Raw genomic sequence first — 20,257 nt, 5'->3', positions numbered from 1 at the left:
GTTTTAGGTGGTCTCGTGTACTTTTATGTGGAATAAAGAATGATAATTTCTCTGAAAAATATTTTCTAAATGTGCTCTTGGAAACACTTTTTTTATAATTTGTTGAATATAAAATAAAACTAAGAAAAAAAAAGGCATATAAGGTTAAATCACTCTTAACTTATTGTTAAAAGAAGAATTCCGTAATTTAGTGCTACAAAATGCAACTTTACCTCAGCTTGAGTAATCTGCCTTTTTCTTGGCATGTCATCTATTTCTCGGTGCTCGGATTCCGAATAAGAGGATATTTTTCGGGGTCTATCTTCACTCTAAAATTATATTTATGCATACTCTATAATATGATACATTCTTGTCGAAAATAAATAGAATATGTTTTATTGATTACCATATATTGTCTACTACAATTCTCAACGACTGATTCTGTAAATAAAGCTTTGAGAGTTTATATCAATTTTATAAATCTAGATTCAGAGGAATGAAAATTATATATTACACTAGATATTACAATATTTTTTTAGGTGAAATTCGTTAGAATTGGTCATTATTGCATTAATTGCTGTAGCCGGATTTTGTTGTAATTTCGTTCAGAGAGGTAAATTCAAGAATACGTAATACAGAAAAAAAATTATGAAGAGCTATAAAATGTAGTTCTAATTTTACAAATCAGCATAACTACAACATAAATCACACTCAAATTTAAAACTGTAAAACATTAATTCATCATTTAGCATTATTTCTTGGGAATTAATTTATATACAGAAGCTATTATTTCTGTTTATGGTTAAAATATAAAATTCAGTTTTATAGAAAAAGTTAGCAACGTCTTCACTTTATGATGTATAAGAATGAAAAGACAAAATGATTTTTCTTTTCAAATTCCTCAATTTTGCATGAAAATTTTAATTTGCGCAAAGAAAAACTACATTAATTTCTTAGAAGTTAAAAACCATAAAAGTATCAGTCACTCAGAATGGCTGACTATTACATAGATGGTAGTTCACAAAGTGAGGGAAAAAATGTTTAGTTCCCTAGAATTACAGAAACAAAATATGAATTGTATGTTAAATAAATATAAAGGACATAATCGCATTTTCCCTTTTACCACAAAATGAATACACAAATTATTTTTTATCCATAACATCATTGATTGATAAAATACTGCGCGGTGCGAAAGTCTTGCAACATTTCGTATAAACACGGAACCCATCTCATAAAGAAGTAAAATTCTAAAAATATTACGTAATATATCATTTGAAGATAATTTATAAGGTATTTCTCCCACCTTCTTAACATGCCTTCGTAGTGTGCTGGTCAGCACACTCAGCGCGTAATTGAGAGGTCCTCGTTTCGATTCCCGGCCGAAGGCGTTGCTAATTTTTCATCTTGCCTGCTTCGAAAAAGTACCTAATGTCTCTACAAATTTCATGAGGAAGTTAAAAAGTTAAAGTTAGAATTAACTCTAAAATTATGGTAAAACAAAAGATCCTTCAGAATCACAAGGAATTAACAAAATGTGACAGCTCATTATCTGATTATAGAAATAAAACTGATCATATCAAGCATGAATATGATTTCATATTTGAAATCAATTAAACATGTACTGTCTAGGTTTCTTTAATTATATTTAAAACCTTTCATATTAATAATAAATTTATTTATTATTAATATGAAAGGTTTCTTTAATGTAAAAACATTACTTTCAGAAAATATGCTCACAAAGAAAGTTTTCCGATCTTGAACTCTCAATATTTCTCAAAAGAAAAAAAGAGAGAGAGAAAGGGAGGAGGGAGGAAGAAAGAAAGAAAGAAAAAATGTGAATCTTCTTATCTAGGAATACATAACAGTAATACAATTAACTGAAAATATACTGCGATACATAAATTGTTATTATATGATATTTTTATTTCTTCTAATCGCACAGTTTGTTATTATGCTATATTTTTATCATTCCTGATGAATGACACCATACCACAAAGCATGAGTTAGAAACACTAATTCAAAAGCAGATTTCTAAATTTCCTCATAGTTCTGAATGCCTAGATAAGATAAAACTTCTTCTTCATGTCACCCTCTAATTTTATTATGAGGCAACATATACTTATATTCCTTAATTCTTTAAGCCTTAAAATTTGGGGAAGCTAACAATGTTATGTATTCATCTAAAATCAAATCAAAGTCTTAAATCTTTAGTTTAGAATCCAGTTCCTTAACATAGAGCCAATAATTTTAGTCTACGTATTTCATTTCAGGATTTTCACGCTTATAAAGAAGAAAGTATAAATATAGGTACTAAATTCCATATAACTGTATATTTCAAAATTTTAGAACTGTTTTTGGGGTAAAATAGAATATTGTACTGGTTGAAATTTTTGATACTAGCTTTTTTGACTCAACATAAACGTATTAAACGTATATTAGTCATGTAAGAAAGGGTTTATATATAACCATTGCGTGTGCTGAATATACAAATTCTTCTGGTTCCCTGAATCTTCTTTCTGCGGCGAATTCCTCAGACCTCCTTTCTGGTAATGAGTATCTTTTTTCATCTCTAGAGGTTAAATGTGCTTCGTCAGAAAATCTCTAAAAAACGCATACAAAAAGTATTAAATTTACCTTTTACTTTTATAAATTACTATTATTACAACTTTTATTTATCACTGTATTTGAGTTAGTTGATCAATAACAGTTGAATTCATCTTTAATTGCGAAAGCAAAGTAATAATTTTTTCTCACTTGTTCGTACTCTCCTTTCAAATAAATGTCTTTTTCATCACCCCGAGTACTTGAACGTCGTCTTCTGCTAGTCACTGTAATGTAACTGCTGGACTTCTTTACCTGCATATAATTGTACGCAGTTGCTCAAGAAGAAATATTTAAAGAAATCTGACCAATTAAAACTTTATTAAATAAATATTTAGAATCGAAGTAATTTTATTTAAAATATAAAACAATTTTTACACACAATGGCTCAAAAATCTGAGCGAACATTTTGCACATTACTGTAGAAAAAAATTCTGCCTGACGAAAATTCACAATTTGTACAGCGTTCATTTAGCACGATTTAATAAAGCGATGCTATTTTCCGCTTTGAGCAAGGGATTAATCAGTTAATGCTATTTTTTAAGTTACGTAAAATTTTTTTCTCCAGCCTGCAATAAAACTTTTATTTAAATTCTAATAACATTCTTAAAACAAGTTAAAAGAAATGTTACAGCTGTGAAAAAAGCGTGTTAGCTTTCGTGATATAAAATTTTATTTTTCAATAAAATGCTAAACTAAAGACTCCAAATATGCAGTAAACTAATAGAATTTTAGCTACTATACATTTACATAATAATGCGTGGAGCCTCATTACAGTTTCCAGATATAAATACAAAGATGAATTTTCGATCATTGTTAGGAAATATCAACGAAACCACTACATTAAGTTTGAAAGAGATGTTGCAGTTATAACAGGATAAAATATCATAGAAAAATAGAATAAAAATATATTATAATTGAGATTATAATCCTATACCAATGTGAATGAAAGCTACTCAGTCCACGAAACGTGCATCAAAATAATTCTTTAATACAGAATATTAGTGAATGTGTTTGTTAAATTTTCTGAATACAATTTTCATTTATTTTGAATGAAATGTTCTCTCCGAACATAACTAACTCATATATTATTTTTGGCCTTTTGATATCTTATTAAACAGTACTTAACATGTAACAGTGAAATTAATGATACAAAGAAATTAAATGCCATGCCAGTTGAAAGTATATTTAAGAAAAAGGACGCTGTTCAATAAATTTTCTTAGACAAACAGAAGATTTATGGTATGCACGCATATATATATATATGGTATTAGAACAGATTTATGGTATGCACGCATATATATATATATATATATATATATATATATATATATATGGTAGAACCTGATATGACAAAGATATGTGTAAACATATTAATAGTAAGAATTATAATTTTTTAATTTTATATTTAATGATTTCATTCTCATAAGAATAGGAATTTTTAAAACGAAAAATTATCTTTTTAAATTTATATTCCTTTTCATAACAATATTGCACTGAAATAGGAAATACTTGAATTAGTAACGAAATCATTAGATCCAACACCTTCGGCTATACTATTTATATATTTCGCAACAGGTATTTATAATTTTTTACAAGCATATAAGTATGAAATAAATCAAAATATCTTGAAAAAATAATTTATTTCAGTTATTATACACTACCCGACATTAAAAATGCAACACCAAGTAGGAGTGGCCGAAAAATTATGTAAATTTCAGGGTAGAAGCAGGCTACCGAGTTATGCGAATGATGTGAAATGCAAAGCTCTCCGGCGCACGTTGAAGAAGATGTAGGAAAAGGAAACTTCAGAATGTTTAATTTTTGTGCCATTATATCTGCTAGGGAAATAATCGTAGAAATTTTTTTCTTGTCTCAGAGGACGCGCGTAATAGCAGAGAATGCCAGGCCGTCGTCAACGGAGGCAGTTTCAGCAGACACGATTTTACGACGCGCATGGTAATCGGGCTGAGAAGGACAGGTTGATCCATACGGCAAATCTCAGCTGACATACACCTGAACGTGTCCACAGTGCATCGGCTGTGGCGACTATGGTTGGAACAAGGATATGTGCCAAGTTCCAAGGGTGCTGGTGCAGCCAGACTGACATCAGCACGCGTGGATCGACGCATCTGCCGAGAAGCGGTGGCGCACCCACAAAAGTCTCTTCTACCTCCATTCTGCAGCATTTTCAAGATTCCCTGGATGTTTTCATATCGACCATAACCATTTGCCGTCGATTGGTGGCTAGTGGCTTGCACTCGTGGCGTCCGTTAAGAAGACGGCCATTGAACCCACATCATAGACGCCAGCGTCTACAATGGTGCCGGGCTCGAGCGATGTGGACGATGGAATGGCACAGGGTCGTGTTCTCAGATGAGTTACGCTTCTGTTTCTCGATGGTAGTCGCCGCGTACAATTTTGGGGGTAGATGTGGAGACAGGTCCAATCCAGCAGAATTTCTGGAACGCCACACTGCGTAACAGCGAAGCATAATTGTTTGAGGAGCAACTGCGTACGATCCCAGGTCACCTCTAGTTCGTATTCAGGGCACTATGACGGCCCAACGATATGCAAATGATGTGCTGCTGCCGATGACGCTCCCTTAATTTCAAGGGAGTGCCCAGTGACCTTTATCAGCAGGACAACGTCCGACCACACACTGTTCGCTTCAGTCAACGTGCTCTGCAAGGTGTACAGATGCTTCCCTCGCCACCATTCTCTCCTGATCGTTCACCAAACGAACACATTTGGGATGTGATTGGACGCCATCTGCAGACCCTGCTATTGCCGCGTTCAGAAGATGAATTGTGGCAAATGGTTGATATGGAACAGAGAGCCATTCCTCAGGACACCATCCGTAGTCTCTGTACCTAGACGTGTTGCTTCGCGTATCGCCGTCCAAGGTAGTCCTACAACCTACTGAGCCAACGCTGTTCTCCCTCTGTATTATGCTTATCATTTCGAAATAAATATAACTTATTGTTCGTTGCTGTCTCTCTCTGTCTGCTAATTTTTATCACTTTCTGGCCACTCCTTCTTCGTGTTGCATTTTCAGTGTCGGGTAGTCTATTAGGAGGAATATATATTACATTTTGGTATTTTGCTCATGGAATATTTACAGTAAACAGTTTTTTAATGATTTTAGAAGGTGTTATTTATGTCACAAATGACGTTATACTTAATTCCATAGATGTTTACAGAGTTAAAGCTAGAAATTTGCACTAACCACTCCGTTTCCATATCAGAAAACCATGTGTTAACGGCATGCACCATGAGTTGTAACTCGATCATGATGAAATAGGATGGGCTTCGTACCAAACTATCATATCGGTGGGATAACACTGAATGGTTAATATATATATATTACGCCAAGCCCTTGTGTTCATGTTTTCCTTCGCAGGAAACAAGGGGTTAAGGCCAAACTACAAGGAAGAAGATGAATATCGCTTATATCGTCACAAATATCGCTTACTTAGCACTCTTCATATACAAACATTACAGGTGGCTTTCTAAATAGTGTACCAAAATTTGTGTCTGCTGAATAGCATAGATCGCTATTATTCCAGGCTCCAGTTACGTCTCTCTTTACATTATGCTAAGTAATGACTGGCATTAGCTGCGGTAATATAAAACTTATGTGCTACCGCTGTCATGCTGAAACCTAAATTTTGAAGCTCTTCATACAGTGTCATTCTACTAATGTTATATCCAGGGAATAATTATAGATTTATTCGTAATGTTTTTAGATAATACCATATGGTTTTGCTTTCACTGCTCTGCAAAGGGCTTTATAGCTTTTCCCTGTCAAACCACATGATCAACCTAATCTTATCTAAACAAATCTAACTTCTGTAGTTCTCTACTTCCTAATAATATAATTCACAGCTGAATGTGCCACATATTATATAGCCAAATTTTACCAAAAAAATGTCCCATAAAAGAAGCAAGCAATCACTTTTCCTGAAGTTATCCAGATATTTTTGATCAACTAATTTATTATGTTAAATTATTTCGTTAAATTATTTATTATTATTTAAATGCATTTCGAAGAACTTAAGAAACAGTTATCATTACAATGCAGGGAAATGGTTGCATTACCTTTTATACAGACAATAAAAGAGACTAAGACAATTATGAAAACACATCAACATAATCATTTACGCTAATAACAATAGCAATATAAATAACACGGTCATTTAATTCGTTATTAATGGCAGACACAATTACTTACTAATACCAGTAACCATCTGCGATTATATATATACTTATCTTGATGGGTTTTTTTTAAATTTTGCGTTTCTTTGTAATGTTTCAGTGCTATATGTATAATTTTAATCCTCCCCTTTTACTTAGATCGAACAACGCTAAGTATTTTCTGAAATTCTCTTTTCAGTGTAATATTGTTATTAAAAGAAATATAATCACTTTTCGTTTTAAGAATTCCTACTATCCTTGAAATGAAATCATTATTAGAAAAATTAGAAAATTCTAATTGTTTCTAACAAAATATTTACATATACCATAGTTAGATATTGGAAACACTTTACATCATAAATATCGAACGAAATTATTACCGGTTTATAGACTTCTCTGATACTCGGATGTTTTTTCACTTGCGTACCAGAACGAACATAAGAGACTCCTTCGTAAAATGACTTGCTTCCTTCTCCTGGCTTTAAAAATAGTTTAAAATGAAAAATTAATTTATCACGTTATTAACTATTTTCCAGCAGCGTAGAGTTGCTTACAAACTCAAAAAGGTACTTTTAAATTAAAACAGTTTTATCTGAACAAATATGGAGGTGGCTTAACTATCATATTATTAGCTTTATTATTGAATTTAGCTGTATTTGATTGTCTAAATAAACAAATTATTTGGTTCTTTTTATAGCTGAAAATATGGAAAAGATGTCTATATGAAAAATATTTGAATTACTTGGTATTTGTGTAATAAAAAAAATTAATATGGTGGAAAAGGTTTTAAATGAGAAGATTTTTAAGAGTAACTGTGTGTTTAGGGAAAAGGTGAAACAAATAACAATAGTTCTCCTTAATCTAGCAATCCGTCAGACGCATTTAGTGGAACTTTGATTCTTTAATGGCTGTTTCAACAAGAAATACCTTTATATTTATACTTATATTTATCAATTTAGTTACTTAATTAATTTTTTATCAAAACTTAATAATATTAGTATGGTTCGTGATGATTTATGACTTGATTTAAATTTAGGTAATATTTTATTAAATACATTTATTCCTAAAAATATTTATATTTTTAATTATATGTGAAATAATAGTATCACTTATATATTGTTAGCTCAAGTAGCAACTTACTACAAAAGAAATGCCTGTGGCTTGCCTCTTTTTCTCCTGAGAAACACTTTTCTTCGGGAAAAAACTATAAGTCTTCTTTAATATGGTACGTTTGAATGGTTTTCCCTAGAAATAGTAAAATCTTAATATAAGGCAGCAAAATAAACTGTGAATCTGCTTTACAGCAGTGCCTAATTCTGTTCTGCTAAGTAAAACCACAAAAAATCATAAATGCTTTTTTTTACTAAACAATAAAATTTTTAATTAAATGAAACAAAGTAATTGCAAAATACAAATTTCCTACTTAAGTGTTTAAACAATTATATTTCAGCTATTTAAAGTTAGGTAATTCCTAATTTTCATTTTAGTAACAAAGAGCAAACAGCAACGTCTTAATAAAAGAAATTTTTCTGTGGCAAGAATTAAATTCAAGTATTTTGAATAAAATTTAAACCTAAGTTCTTTAATAATATATAACTCTGCAGTGGAATCGTGAATCACAAAAAATTCATGATGACTAAAAAGCAATAAATATACAGATCATTATAACAGAATTAATGTTTTCAGTAAAATACAGTTGATTAGAATATATGAATACCAGAACAAACTATGAACTGAACAAATCATAGCAAAAAATGGTATTAGCATCACAAACAAAATTATTGCTCTTTTTTAACGAATGATTTATAGCAACTAATTTTCTAAAAAAGAGTCAGTTTTTTTATACTGAAATAAATACCAGTTATGAAATGATTTATGATTAAGGAATGTATGAAAATGCTTCTGCAGTTATTTTGCTCAGCCAAGCTCTTATCGTAAACTTCCTAGCTTACTGTTTAATTTCCTACATAAAAATATTATAAAAAATTGACAATTCATCAAAAGATATTTAGTTTTTAATAAAAACAGAGTTTTAATTGATTTAACATACACATAGTTCAACGAATTATCAAGTAATTATTGTGCATAATAATTCCGATATTTTTAAGAAATTTATTTCTAATTTTACAATAAAATGAATGAATTAATTAATCATTAATTTACATTCGTTTTCTAGAAATGCGAATTTAGAGAATGTAAACATAAATAACAACAAAAAAATACTGTAGAATTTTCTAAAATTTGTCAAAAAGTTTAATTAACTGTAAAATAAGTTTTGTTACATACTTAAAAGTTTTGCAGTGAAAACATAATAAAGGACTATAGCAAAATTTGCAAAGAATGTTAATACGTTATTCAATTTAGGATAAGCTTAAAAAGTATATTTAAATAAAAGAATAAAGATAAAAAATTAGAATCGCATGGAGTTTTCAAACTGACAACTACTGAGCAATTAATTAAGAAAATGGACTGAAGACAAACGGTAGATACCAATAAGCTTTATGTCAAGCATAAGGGGGGAAAAGAAGATATAGAGAAACCTGCTGTTTTCATTTTATTCTGAACGCAAGATATTGTACCCTGTCTACCATTTCTACTCAAATCTGTCTCCCACTGACTTGATTTCTCAAATCGGGTTAACCGCAAAAGAAGCGTTCATCAATAACGGATCAGTAAGGATGTGCCTCAAGAAGAAAAGGCTTGATCATTAACTCTTAGGTAATACAATGCTACATATAAATTCGTAAAAAATAAAACTATTTTATGCTTCTTGCATTACTCAAGTTGAATGAAATAAATAAGCAAACCTCTTGGTAAGAATAGTGCTAATGTGATGCTCCAAATACCTTAACATTTCGGCTGTTGCAAGATAAAGCTCATGAATTTCTTTCCTAAATACGCGCGATATCTGTAAGTTCTAAGCTTCTAATGCGAGATGGGTTCCTTGCGCCTACTGCGGTGAGTAAATGGAATACGGGCTGAGCTGATGATGACCATCAAAAGGTTAATAAGAGATTTTCAAAGACATCGGATGCTGAACTTACAGATTCAGTTAACCAAATGGTAAAGGTGTGGTGCCCGTCTTCCCGTTCCTTAAACCTAAACCTAAACTTACAGATTCAGTTGCGAGAAAATCAGCTCTTGACACAGAATTTGAGAAGGAAGTAGGTGTCATTCAGAATTAGATCTAGATAGAAATACAAAAGTGTAACGCTGAATATGTAAGGAAGTGTTCCATCCACCCGTCTGTGTGGTTGTGGTGTTAAGTGATTAGCAAATCTAGCTAGCAACTGGAAAATCCGGGATTCGGATCCCGAAAAAGAAGAAGCAGATTTTTATGTTTCCTGGAAAACTTAATAATCTTTAGAATATCTCTAAAATTAAAGTGTAGAGGAGAATAGTTCTTCACCATCTTGATGTGGTCGGTTGGATCTCGTGCCGTCTTGCCTCTCCTCGGTCATCCGTTGAGTGATAGAATGCAAGGAATTATCGCATTCCCGTATATGTTATCATGTAGTTCAAGTGGTTATCACTTCTAGCTAGTGGTTAAAATAACCATAATTCGAATCCTGTAGATGGAACAGTTAATTTTTCTCACTTCCAGCTCCGAAATCCCTAATAAAAGTCTATAAAATATTTTTAAAAAATGGAAATATTCCAATAAATTCTGATTCTGGTAATATTGTGTCTAAATTTTACTAATATTTCCATTTTATGAAAAGAAATTTTTATTGCATAGATGACTGGCATCCAAAACACACATATTTTATCTGATAGGCAGAAGTTAAATGTATAGCAAAAATGATAACAGAATTATTTATTCCTTCCATTAAAAGAACGTCTTACATTAATAATCTCTTTATTTATTTTAATGACTAGACTAATTAATTACTTTTACTTGGGAAAGGAATAAAATACATTTCACACATAATTTTATACATACTTTACAATACATTTTATTTGGCTTGTAAAATAGTATCTATTGTACAAATTATGGCATATGTTATGAATCTTGCTGCTTTGAGCTTGGAGATATATCAGTGGAAGATTGCGCATATTATGAATATTGCTGCTCTGAGTTTGGAGAAATATCGAGGATATTTTTTACAAAAATAGGTACTAATTTGAGAAAACATATTAAATTAAAAATCATTCACATTTAGGGATTTCTGCCTTAAAATAGCTCGATATTCTTCCAAGGTAGTGTTAGTGTGTACTCGGTTTTATAATTAGGATTGTACTGGTTTTTCAGCTAAACAGTGATTTTAAGATATTTTCTCCCTTCTTTCCCCATGCCTTCGTGGTGCAACTGGAAGCACACTCGATACATATTCGGGAGGTCCGGAGTTCCGATTCCGGCGAGGGTATGGTGGATTTCTTCAGTTTCCTGACATCGAAAAATTCTAAAAAAGACTCTACATGTGACACCCGAACTAAAAAGGCGGTGGACGATAATTCTTCGCAAGATAAGATATGGCAACTGGGTCAACTCATGCCCAGTAACACTTCAAAAGAGGCTGTATATAAGGTATTTCTCCCTCTTTTTCGCATGCCTTCGGAGAGTAACTGCAAGCACGCTCGACGAGTATTCGGGAGGTCCGGATTTCGAACCCCGGCGAGGGCAGTGCGGATTTCTCCCGTTTCCTGACATCGATATAACCTAATGACAAATTGATTAAAACAATTTCTCTGCTCTTCGTCAAATTTAAACTTACGATATTTTTTAAAGAGCTCACTCAGTAATTTAGCAATAATCGAGTTATTTTGGAATAAACTTTCTAAAATCCCCGGGGATCTCAAAAACTATGATTTTTTTAATTGATTGGTTGAGGAAAATTAAGAACAGCCTTCATTTTTAAAGTAGATGGAAAACTTCTATCTTCTTCTATCAGATGGCCTATAAAGTTAATTCCCTGTCTTAAAAAATAGGACTTTTTAAAATTTATCTCTAATTCAATTTCCCTAGCAATTTTTAAGACCAGTTCAAATCATTCCATTCCTTCTTCAAGTGAGGAAGGAAAAATTATCAAGTCGTTCATATAAGGCAGCACAATGCCATCATTAATTAAAAGTCTAAAAATTGCGCACTCCTGAATTCAAATTATACTCAGAGATAATCAATTTATAGTCTATAATCACTAAATTAATATTAAATAAAGCATATTGCATGCACTTTTTATGTAATTTTGCAGAAAAACACTCAGTTACAAACTCATCAAGGAAAAAAAAATTATCTTACTTTTTTAATATCAGTATATTCTGTTTCATATTGATCTCTTTTAGGATAATAATCATCATAATCTGCACTCTGTTGAAAAATCAAACCACCAAAAATTTTGTTTTTATTCTTAAACTTACTTATTTCACATAAAATTATATAACAAAACTTCATATTATTACACAACCGGAATATAAAATTTTTTAGTTTTATCGTAATATATATTGATTTCATATTCAAATATTACAGATAATTAAATAATATTACAGAATACCATTAAGTATTCATTGTTAAGGAATGCTATATTGAAACTTAGAAAATATTCTTTTGTTTATCAAAATTCGACAATTTTAAAAAATAGACGTATGTATCATATAGATCCTTACAGTTTCGAAGTCTACGTCTTCACCAGAGTCGACATCGTAAGTATTTCTATCTGTATCATAAAAACGATAGCCACCTCTGCAAATTCTTCCTTCTTTCCGCTAAAAAAGTGATCAATAATAATGTTATTTAAAGGAATATACATTATTTTTTAAAAAAGACATTTATTTATTCATAATAAAATATCAACTTTCATTTCCTTTAGTTTTTAAGATTTAAATCTACTGCTAAACTGTTCCAGTTTACGCACAGTCGTGTACAAGACTGACTTATTGAAGCATTAAATTGAAAAAACAGTTTGGTGCAAAAGGTGAACCTTCAATGAATCCAAATATTTTCCGTTTTGGACAAAATTCATGCACCACTAAAAACGATTAAGTTAAATAATTATGATAAGTCTCTCGAAAGCTATATGCTCAACAAAGATTGCCTTCAGAAAGGAGTTTCTTGGAGAAATTCAATTGCATTGGAAATCCACATGGTTTTTCCCATCTGGACCCCCGACACCTCTGGTCCATTCAGCCTCAGGGAATACAACCCAAACTGCCAGCATTTTGTATCTTTATACCCTCGGCCACTGACTGACTGAAACAAAATTAAACCAGGCATCTTTTAATGTTTATTTTGAATATCAAGATATATTATTTTAACTAAGTAAATAATTTAAACTGCCATACATCAGATAATGCAAGCTTTACTTTAACATATAAAACTTTTGTAATTAATAACATCTTAATATCTATACCGATCCCTTTAAGAATATATGCATAGTCAGCCTTTTGAACTTACTTATTATAAATCTAATTCTTGAAAGTGGCATTGCGCTACTTATGATAACAAAAATGCACAGCAATAAACTCATTATGGATATCAAAGTTATTTTACTTCCTTTTAAGGAAGTATTGCAATCGCGAAAAATTTCGGGTATCATATTTCAACAGAAATATCCATTTTGACAGTTCTTGAATCAATTTGGACGATTTTTTTGAGTGACGTCTGTAAACAGAGGCTTACGTCTTGTACACGTTCTGCACGCTTTAATCCGTTTTAAATCCATTTTAAATCCATTTTAGAATCAATTTTAGAAAATAGAGTACTTTATTCTGAGCATGTGTACGTACGTACATTAACTTGGAGTTTACGTACACACGCTCAGAATAAAGGACTCTGTGTTCCAAAATTCATTCTAAAAAATGGATTTAAAATGGATTGAAAATGGATTTAAAATGTTTTTTTTTTCTTTTTTTCGGGGCGTATGTACGCATGCATGTATCTCGCATAACTCAGAAAGGATTAGTCGTAGAACATTGAACTTCTGTATAATGGATTTCTATAATATCTAGTTGGGTACATCCCTTTTTTTATTACAATCGGTAGAAGCAAACATATATATAAATAGATATCCATCCCATTTCTCCGTTTAAAAACTCTTGCCCGGCCTTTATTTTCACAATCGTTGGTCTTAGTCATACACTTCCAATTAAAGAAGTATTTTAAATGACGAAAATATTCATGTTCTGGCAATGTCAAATAACGAAATATAACTTTTAATGCGGTCGACCTATTCCTATTATTAATTCTTTATATTTGGGAAAGTTTTATATTCGTTCAGAAAAAATAAAATTAGAAGTTTGATTCTCGTACGACAAAAACTGACCGAGATATATGATTTCATAATTTGAAATTTATGTAATTTTAACTTGCCTTGAAGAATTGGTTAAATAAGTTAGAATAATCAAGGAAATAAGTATAAATAAAGTGATGCAGGAAAAAAACTATAATTTAATAGGCTGTACAAGGAAGTCATGTGGTGTCTACATAAGATTTGCTTTTAAAATTGTACTAATAATATAATTATATCTTTTATTCGTTATTGTGTTTAACCAATCGCTGTTTTACAGAAGTCAGCACATACGAGAATTCTTTTAAGCAGGACATAAATAACCATTCAATATAGTATATAGTGGAAGAAAAAACTAAACCATTCTACATAAAATATCAGATATTTTGTGGGTAAGAGGAAAACAATATTAGTTCTCCTTATCTTAACCTAGCTAGATGAGGTCCTCGGATTTTATCTTAGCCAAGAGGTAGTGATTTCTAGATTTATCTGAGAAATATGTGGCTGATTCTTCTGTTTCTTTTCTGTTTAAGAAGTTTAAAAACCAACATGTTGTTAGAATTTCATGTGATATATTTTATTTCCTCTCCGGTAACACAATTAACCGTGTTTACGAACAATAGATACCAATTAAGATATTAATGCCACATTTTACTTCATGTTAAAGTAAAACTCTATGTATAAAAAATAATGCTGAAATCAGCGAGAGCAGTAAAATGGAAACACTACAATGCTTTGAAAGAATCATTATACATAAGTTGACCTTTTCTTTTAGTACAACAAATATTAAAGTGATGATTATGATTCAATCTTACTTAAAGCAAGAGAGTGTTATTCATACGGCGGGTCTAAGTAAAAATAAGAGAAATACCAGACCTTCACAATAAATCATCAGGTATCCCACTTACTAGTATTTCTATAAGCTTCTATAAGAGTCAGGAGTGATCGCATCGGAATCTTTCCGATTTAAAAGCTGTGCTTCTTCAATGCCACAGAACCAGCTCCGCAATCTTCAGCATCCATTATGCGCATCCCAGACAATGAGAGTTGATATTTTGTACTACTAGATTACATTAATATAAAAGGATAATAATACTAGATGAACTTGTTTTGTACAAGGTTGTTAGACTTTGCACCAGTTATCACGCTCCATAAACCAGTGCTGTTTACATTTAGGTAACATATTGTATGCATATTAAGAAACTAAAAACTTCCTGTATAATAATTGTTTCAAAAGAATAAATTGAATTTAAATACAAATTTAATTAATTCTTTGCGCCATTGCTGCAAGGAATGAAAATAAATTTTAGTTATTTTCACTTTAAATTTGCTTTTTTACGTATATACATGTTTGTTAAAATTCCTGTATAATATATATATATATATATATATATATATTTAACAGAGAGTTTTCAGTTTTTTAATACAAATATTTAATTTGTCAATCTATGTCCCACAATTTCATTAAAAGTAGAGTAAAAATTAGGCTACAGTAACAAGAGAAATGTAGAGAGTTTAATTGAAATACCTTTATTATAAGTGGAATATCTTCTTGGGAGAACTCCCCAGCAACTTTGAATTCGTCTTTCATTAATTCCTTTATCTCCTTAAAGCAAAAATAAATTGTTATTTAAAATTAAAATACAGATAGAGGGTATATACAATAACTGATTGCCCATTATGATTTTGACTATCACATACACATTGAACTTACTTATCTTGTTAAAGGTTTTATCTTTTTTCAGCCAATTTAAATCCGTTGTTTAATCAATAGGTTATGAAATATATTATACTCATCTAATTTACTGTTCAAAATCTAGAACGGGGAGCTTAAATTATTGATTTCTTTGAATAAAAATATAAATTCAATAAAAAAGTGACTGAAACATTTTAAAAATCCAATTCAAAATTTAAAATAGATAAACTTATAAAATTTTTCAATTCTTTATCACAGAAAAATAAAATTATCATTTTATCCTTTATGAATGAATAAGTTATTTTATAAGGAATTACTGCATTCATCTAAGCTTACTCTTGTGGTTAAGTGGATCTCACGTCCATTGTAGTAAGTAGTATTGTAAGTTCCATGGTTCCAATCTCAGATGGGTTTATTTTTTATACTTCCTAGTCGGAAATAACTAGTTACGTATAGCGTATACATTTTAAGGTTTTCTCCCTTCTTATGGTGTGCCCTCATGGTAGATATTCATGGGAAGTAAATGGCTCATGGGAAGCCCTCATGGTAGATACTCATGGGGCCCTCATGGGAAACACGTCTGGCTGGCAATCAGAAAATTAGGAATTCGAATCTCGGTGATGAGTTTGCGGCGTTCTTTGGTATCCTGTTTTTCCAAAAATTCTATATTACACAAGGCGCCCCAAAAAAATGTGGTGGACGATAATGTGGAACCACCAGGGTTTGCCATCACCGCCTCCCTAGTCGCCATTTACGTAGGGTAGAATAAAAGCTAAATCCTTCCTCCTTACCGCATGCCTTTACAAATCAAGTGGAAATCAAGTCCGGCTGGCAATCAGAAGCCGTATTCTGTATAGGGCATTGCCCATTTTTTATGTTTCCTGTTTCAAACAAGCCTCACTCTGTAGCAGGGTTTCTTAAACTTTTTCATTCGCGACCCGTTTTTATCACTGAGACTTTTTAACAACCCCCAGGACCCCATAATATTTACAAAAATTTTGTAGAACCTCCATAAGGACTGAGCAAATCCGACACGCGCGTGAGTGAAACTGTCAATATTTTCACTTGTGCTGTAATATACTATTGCAGTTTTAGGTCATTAACTTTAATTTTTAATTTTAAGACATCGAACAATGTGAAAAGTTTAAATAAGTAATAGACGAAATAACAGCGTCACTTTCAAAGCAAGGAAAATGAACGTTTGTAGTATAAAAAGAATGCGTCGAAACGTTTTCGTTTTTTTCTTTGTCTGTATTGTCTTATGTTTATCTATTTCCAGATACATTGTGTAAAAATATTTGGTAATTGTAAAATTATTATAATAAGCTAAAGAAATATCAAAACTGCTAAAAGTTTTGGAGACCCCCAAGAGGGTCCCGACACACAGTTTAAGAAACTCTGCTCTATAATACAAGAAGTAAAGTGTGACGTAGAAATGAAAAGATCGATATCTATAATTACGTCTTTGAAATATACAAGGTGCAGCTACATTTCTTGTCTCCATATAAGCAAACTCTCTTTTTATAATATATGCGTCTTTAATATATGCGTAGCTTACATTTTACAAACTCTTCATCTACACTACCTGTTATCTACCAATAATTAAAATCTACCTGCTGTAAAATCTGAAAATTATAGCAACCACTTTAATTAAAAAACATTATTTAACATACTTTGCGGGACTCTTTGAATTCTCCTTCCATATCTGAATCGTTCCTGCGGACTCCATAGAAACGGTATCCTCCTCTTGTTACAAAATTTCCCTGCAGATAAATGGAAAACTTTGCTTTTTATCATGATATTATAGAAGACAAATTGTCCATGGGACAAAATAAAATATCGGCTTGATTTAGTTTACATAATGCGGTATGTATGAATTACAAACATAATAAAAAATGTCGTTGCTAAAAATTCTTTCCTAATATATACCTGCATCGAAGAAAGATTTTATTTTTATGTTTAATGCTAATTACTTATGAATAGTATCCTAGATTTCAAAGAGAAAGAATTATTCGAATAAAACATTATATGAAGAGTGACAATTAATGAAATAAAAGTCGAATAAAATGTACTCTTATACTCCTTGCAGAGTATCAGAAAAATACTGTTACGAATTTTGTATATATGTTATAAGGTATTTCTCCCGCCTTCCTAGCGTTCCTTCGTGGTGTAGTAGCTCTGCACGCTGGGTTGGTATCCAGAGGTCCGCGGTTCGATTCCCGGCGAAAGCAGTTGTTCATTTTTTCATCTCTCCGGTCTCCAAAAAATATCCCAATGTCTCTACAATGCAAATAATTTTATTGAAATTATATGTAAATTGTGGTACCTCTTCTCTATAACTGCAACATTAAAGGGCTCAAGAATGCTAAGCTTCGCCGGAAAGATAAGGTTACCAGGGCAGGTCTGTTTAACATTCAGGTAAATAATTGTCGAGATAGCGCCAAGCTGTCGATGATATTAGCAAATAATTTTTGTCGTTAAATTTGGTGAGAAATCATCAAAATTAGCCAAACTTGGCAACCATCTGGCGACATTTTGTTCCGATCCCTGTACAATTGTAATTGTGTTCGGCCCTTTGTAATTGTAACTCTGTATGCCTTCCAGCAATTTCGACTGGAAATTTCTCAGCGGACAGGGAAAAACTATACATGACCGGAGAGAACATTAATTTAGTCAGTATCCCATGTCTGGTTTTTTGGGGTAAAGGAGACTTCCATATCCTCCTATTTTTTCCTCAATCTGATGAAGCTACAACTCATGTAAACTTCACGACCAGGCTCAAAGTGGGATTATTCGAGGAAGCAAGAAAGTACTGCACAGGCAGTAGTACTCCTGCATAATTATTCAAGCATCAAAGTATGAAACGTTTAGTTAGTTCAGAGTCTGAATTTAGCTCAAAGTATTGAAGGTACTGAGAGATCACTGCTCGAGCTTACACATTTGAGATTTTTTTTAATATTACCTCGTGTTTAACGTTTTTACTAGTTTGAAGTGGTAACTACTGAATGTGCTCTGTCATACTGAGAAGAGATATATGAGTAAAGTTCCAGAACTGGTTCCAAAACTACTAAGTGTTTCTTTTGGGAAAATAAATTTTATCAAGCTATCATTTATCCTATGGGCATTCAATCCACTACGAACCCATGCACACTTAACATTATTTTATCTACGAAACTTATAGCATAAAATAACAATTACTGCAAAATATTATTAAGATGTCGCTGTAAAATTATTTTCTAAATTATTAACTTATGCTTTGTTAGGCAACGAACTTTTATAATTTTGAAAAGAAGAGAAGTAAAAGGCATTATGCATCGTCGTTTGGCAACAGTAACAACTTGGCGCAGATACCCCTTTTCAACTAACTGAAAGCAAATTGAAAATTAAATGTGAGTACGAAAATTACTATTTAAGCTATACTCAGGTTTCCTGTGCTGTTATACAATTATGTTAACAGAAATACTATAAATTTTCAATACGTCTTAAGAAGGGGGTCGTCGTTAAGATTTCGCTATAAATATGCACGGTAATTAAAAATGCCTGCAAAACTCTAAAAAGATAGGCAGAGGAAAGCGAAAAAAGAAAATTTTCTAATAGAAGGTATGTGCAGGTATGGTGCGTTTGGTGACGTTAGGTGAAAGCGATCTGCTGGAATAAAGTGTCATTCCCCATACGATTTTCGAGCGGTATGCATCGATACACGAAAGTGGAACTAGACGGTATGCATTTTATTTATGGGGCTGGGACTAAAATGGAAAGAGATATAGATTCCTACTCAAAGGAGATACGGAGAACGATTCTCGAGTACCTCCTTTGAGCAGCTGTCCCGTTTCCTCTGCAGCTTCATGGATAAAATGGATATCGGCGAGCTCTGTGTTCATTTAACGATGCATATCGCTCAAACTTCACGCGAAGAGTGACAATTTACTCCAACAGAACGCCTTTATTTAGCGCTTAACAGCATCCTTACATTTTTGCCCAATATTTTGTAACTACGCTGTACATATGTTTCAAAAGCACTTAAACACATATATTATATAAGTACCAAATTAGTCTTAGGTATATTAATGAAACAAAAAATATTATTTTTCCCTAGGCGTGTGGGATATGCATGAATCTGCTATAATGTATTTTTATCTAAACTTTTGAGTTTATTTTTTTAAACACAAGGAAAAGAAACGTGTGATCATCAAAATTCTAAAATCAATGTGCGTAAAAAACAGACATAAAACTTTTACAACTGAATACAAAATATTACCTCAGGCATATATGGCACATCACCTTCAATTTGGTCATATTCAAGACCATAGTCAAATTCCCAACCAGTGCTATCTGCTAGATCATTTCTGTTTGGCTTTGAAAGAGGGTGAGAAAGACAGCATCATTAGAAATCTAGCAATAATTAAAACTTTGAAGCGCTAATACTAATATTTCACTATAAATAAAAATGAAGTTACCAATCGCTTTCGCTTTATAGTTGGTATTTTTCTATGCAAACCTTTTGGACAATCAACTTTGCTTCTAACATAAAAATGATTATCATATTCCACCTTCAAAGAAG

General features: G+C 31.8%; 1 protein-coding gene across 2 annotated transcripts in view; it reads right to left on the bottom strand.

Moving 5' to 3' along the window:
• The window catches only part of LOC118205317 (uncharacterized), a 136,130-nt gene that overhangs the window by 89,742 nt on the left and 26,131 nt on the right, over positions 1 to 20,257 (bottom strand). For both annotated transcript variants that reach the window (XM_085822028.1, XM_085822029.1), the window contains exons 5-15: positions 20,154 to 20,246; positions 19,955 to 20,050; positions 17,370 to 17,459; positions 15,529 to 15,606; positions 12,382 to 12,480; positions 12,017 to 12,085; positions 7,918 to 8,022; positions 7,158 to 7,256; positions 2,734 to 2,835; positions 2,446 to 2,580; positions 213 to 308 (exon numbers count right to left, since the gene is read on the bottom strand). In XM_085822028.1, the coding sequence (XP_085678154.1) occupies positions 213 to 308; positions 2,446 to 2,580; positions 2,734 to 2,835; positions 7,158 to 7,256; positions 7,918 to 8,022; positions 12,017 to 12,085; positions 12,382 to 12,480; positions 15,529 to 15,606; positions 17,370 to 17,459; positions 19,955 to 20,050; positions 20,154 to 20,246 (1,062 nt within the window). The remainder of the gene's footprint in view (positions 1 to 212; positions 309 to 2,445; positions 2,581 to 2,733; positions 2,836 to 7,157; positions 7,257 to 7,917; positions 8,023 to 12,016; positions 12,086 to 12,381; positions 12,481 to 15,528; positions 15,607 to 17,369; positions 17,460 to 19,954; positions 20,051 to 20,153; positions 20,247 to 20,257) is intronic.

The sequence above is a fragment of the Stegodyphus dumicola genome, chromosome 8, assembly GCF_044657685.1.
Source record: "Stegodyphus dumicola isolate Sdum_Otavi_A_Nest chromosome 8, ASM4465768v1".
Taxonomy (NCBI): domain Eukaryota; kingdom Metazoa; phylum Arthropoda; class Arachnida; order Araneae; family Eresidae; genus Stegodyphus; species Stegodyphus dumicola.
The sequence above is the reverse complement of the archived record's forward strand: the minus strand, read 5'-3'. Positions and strand labels throughout refer to the sequence as shown.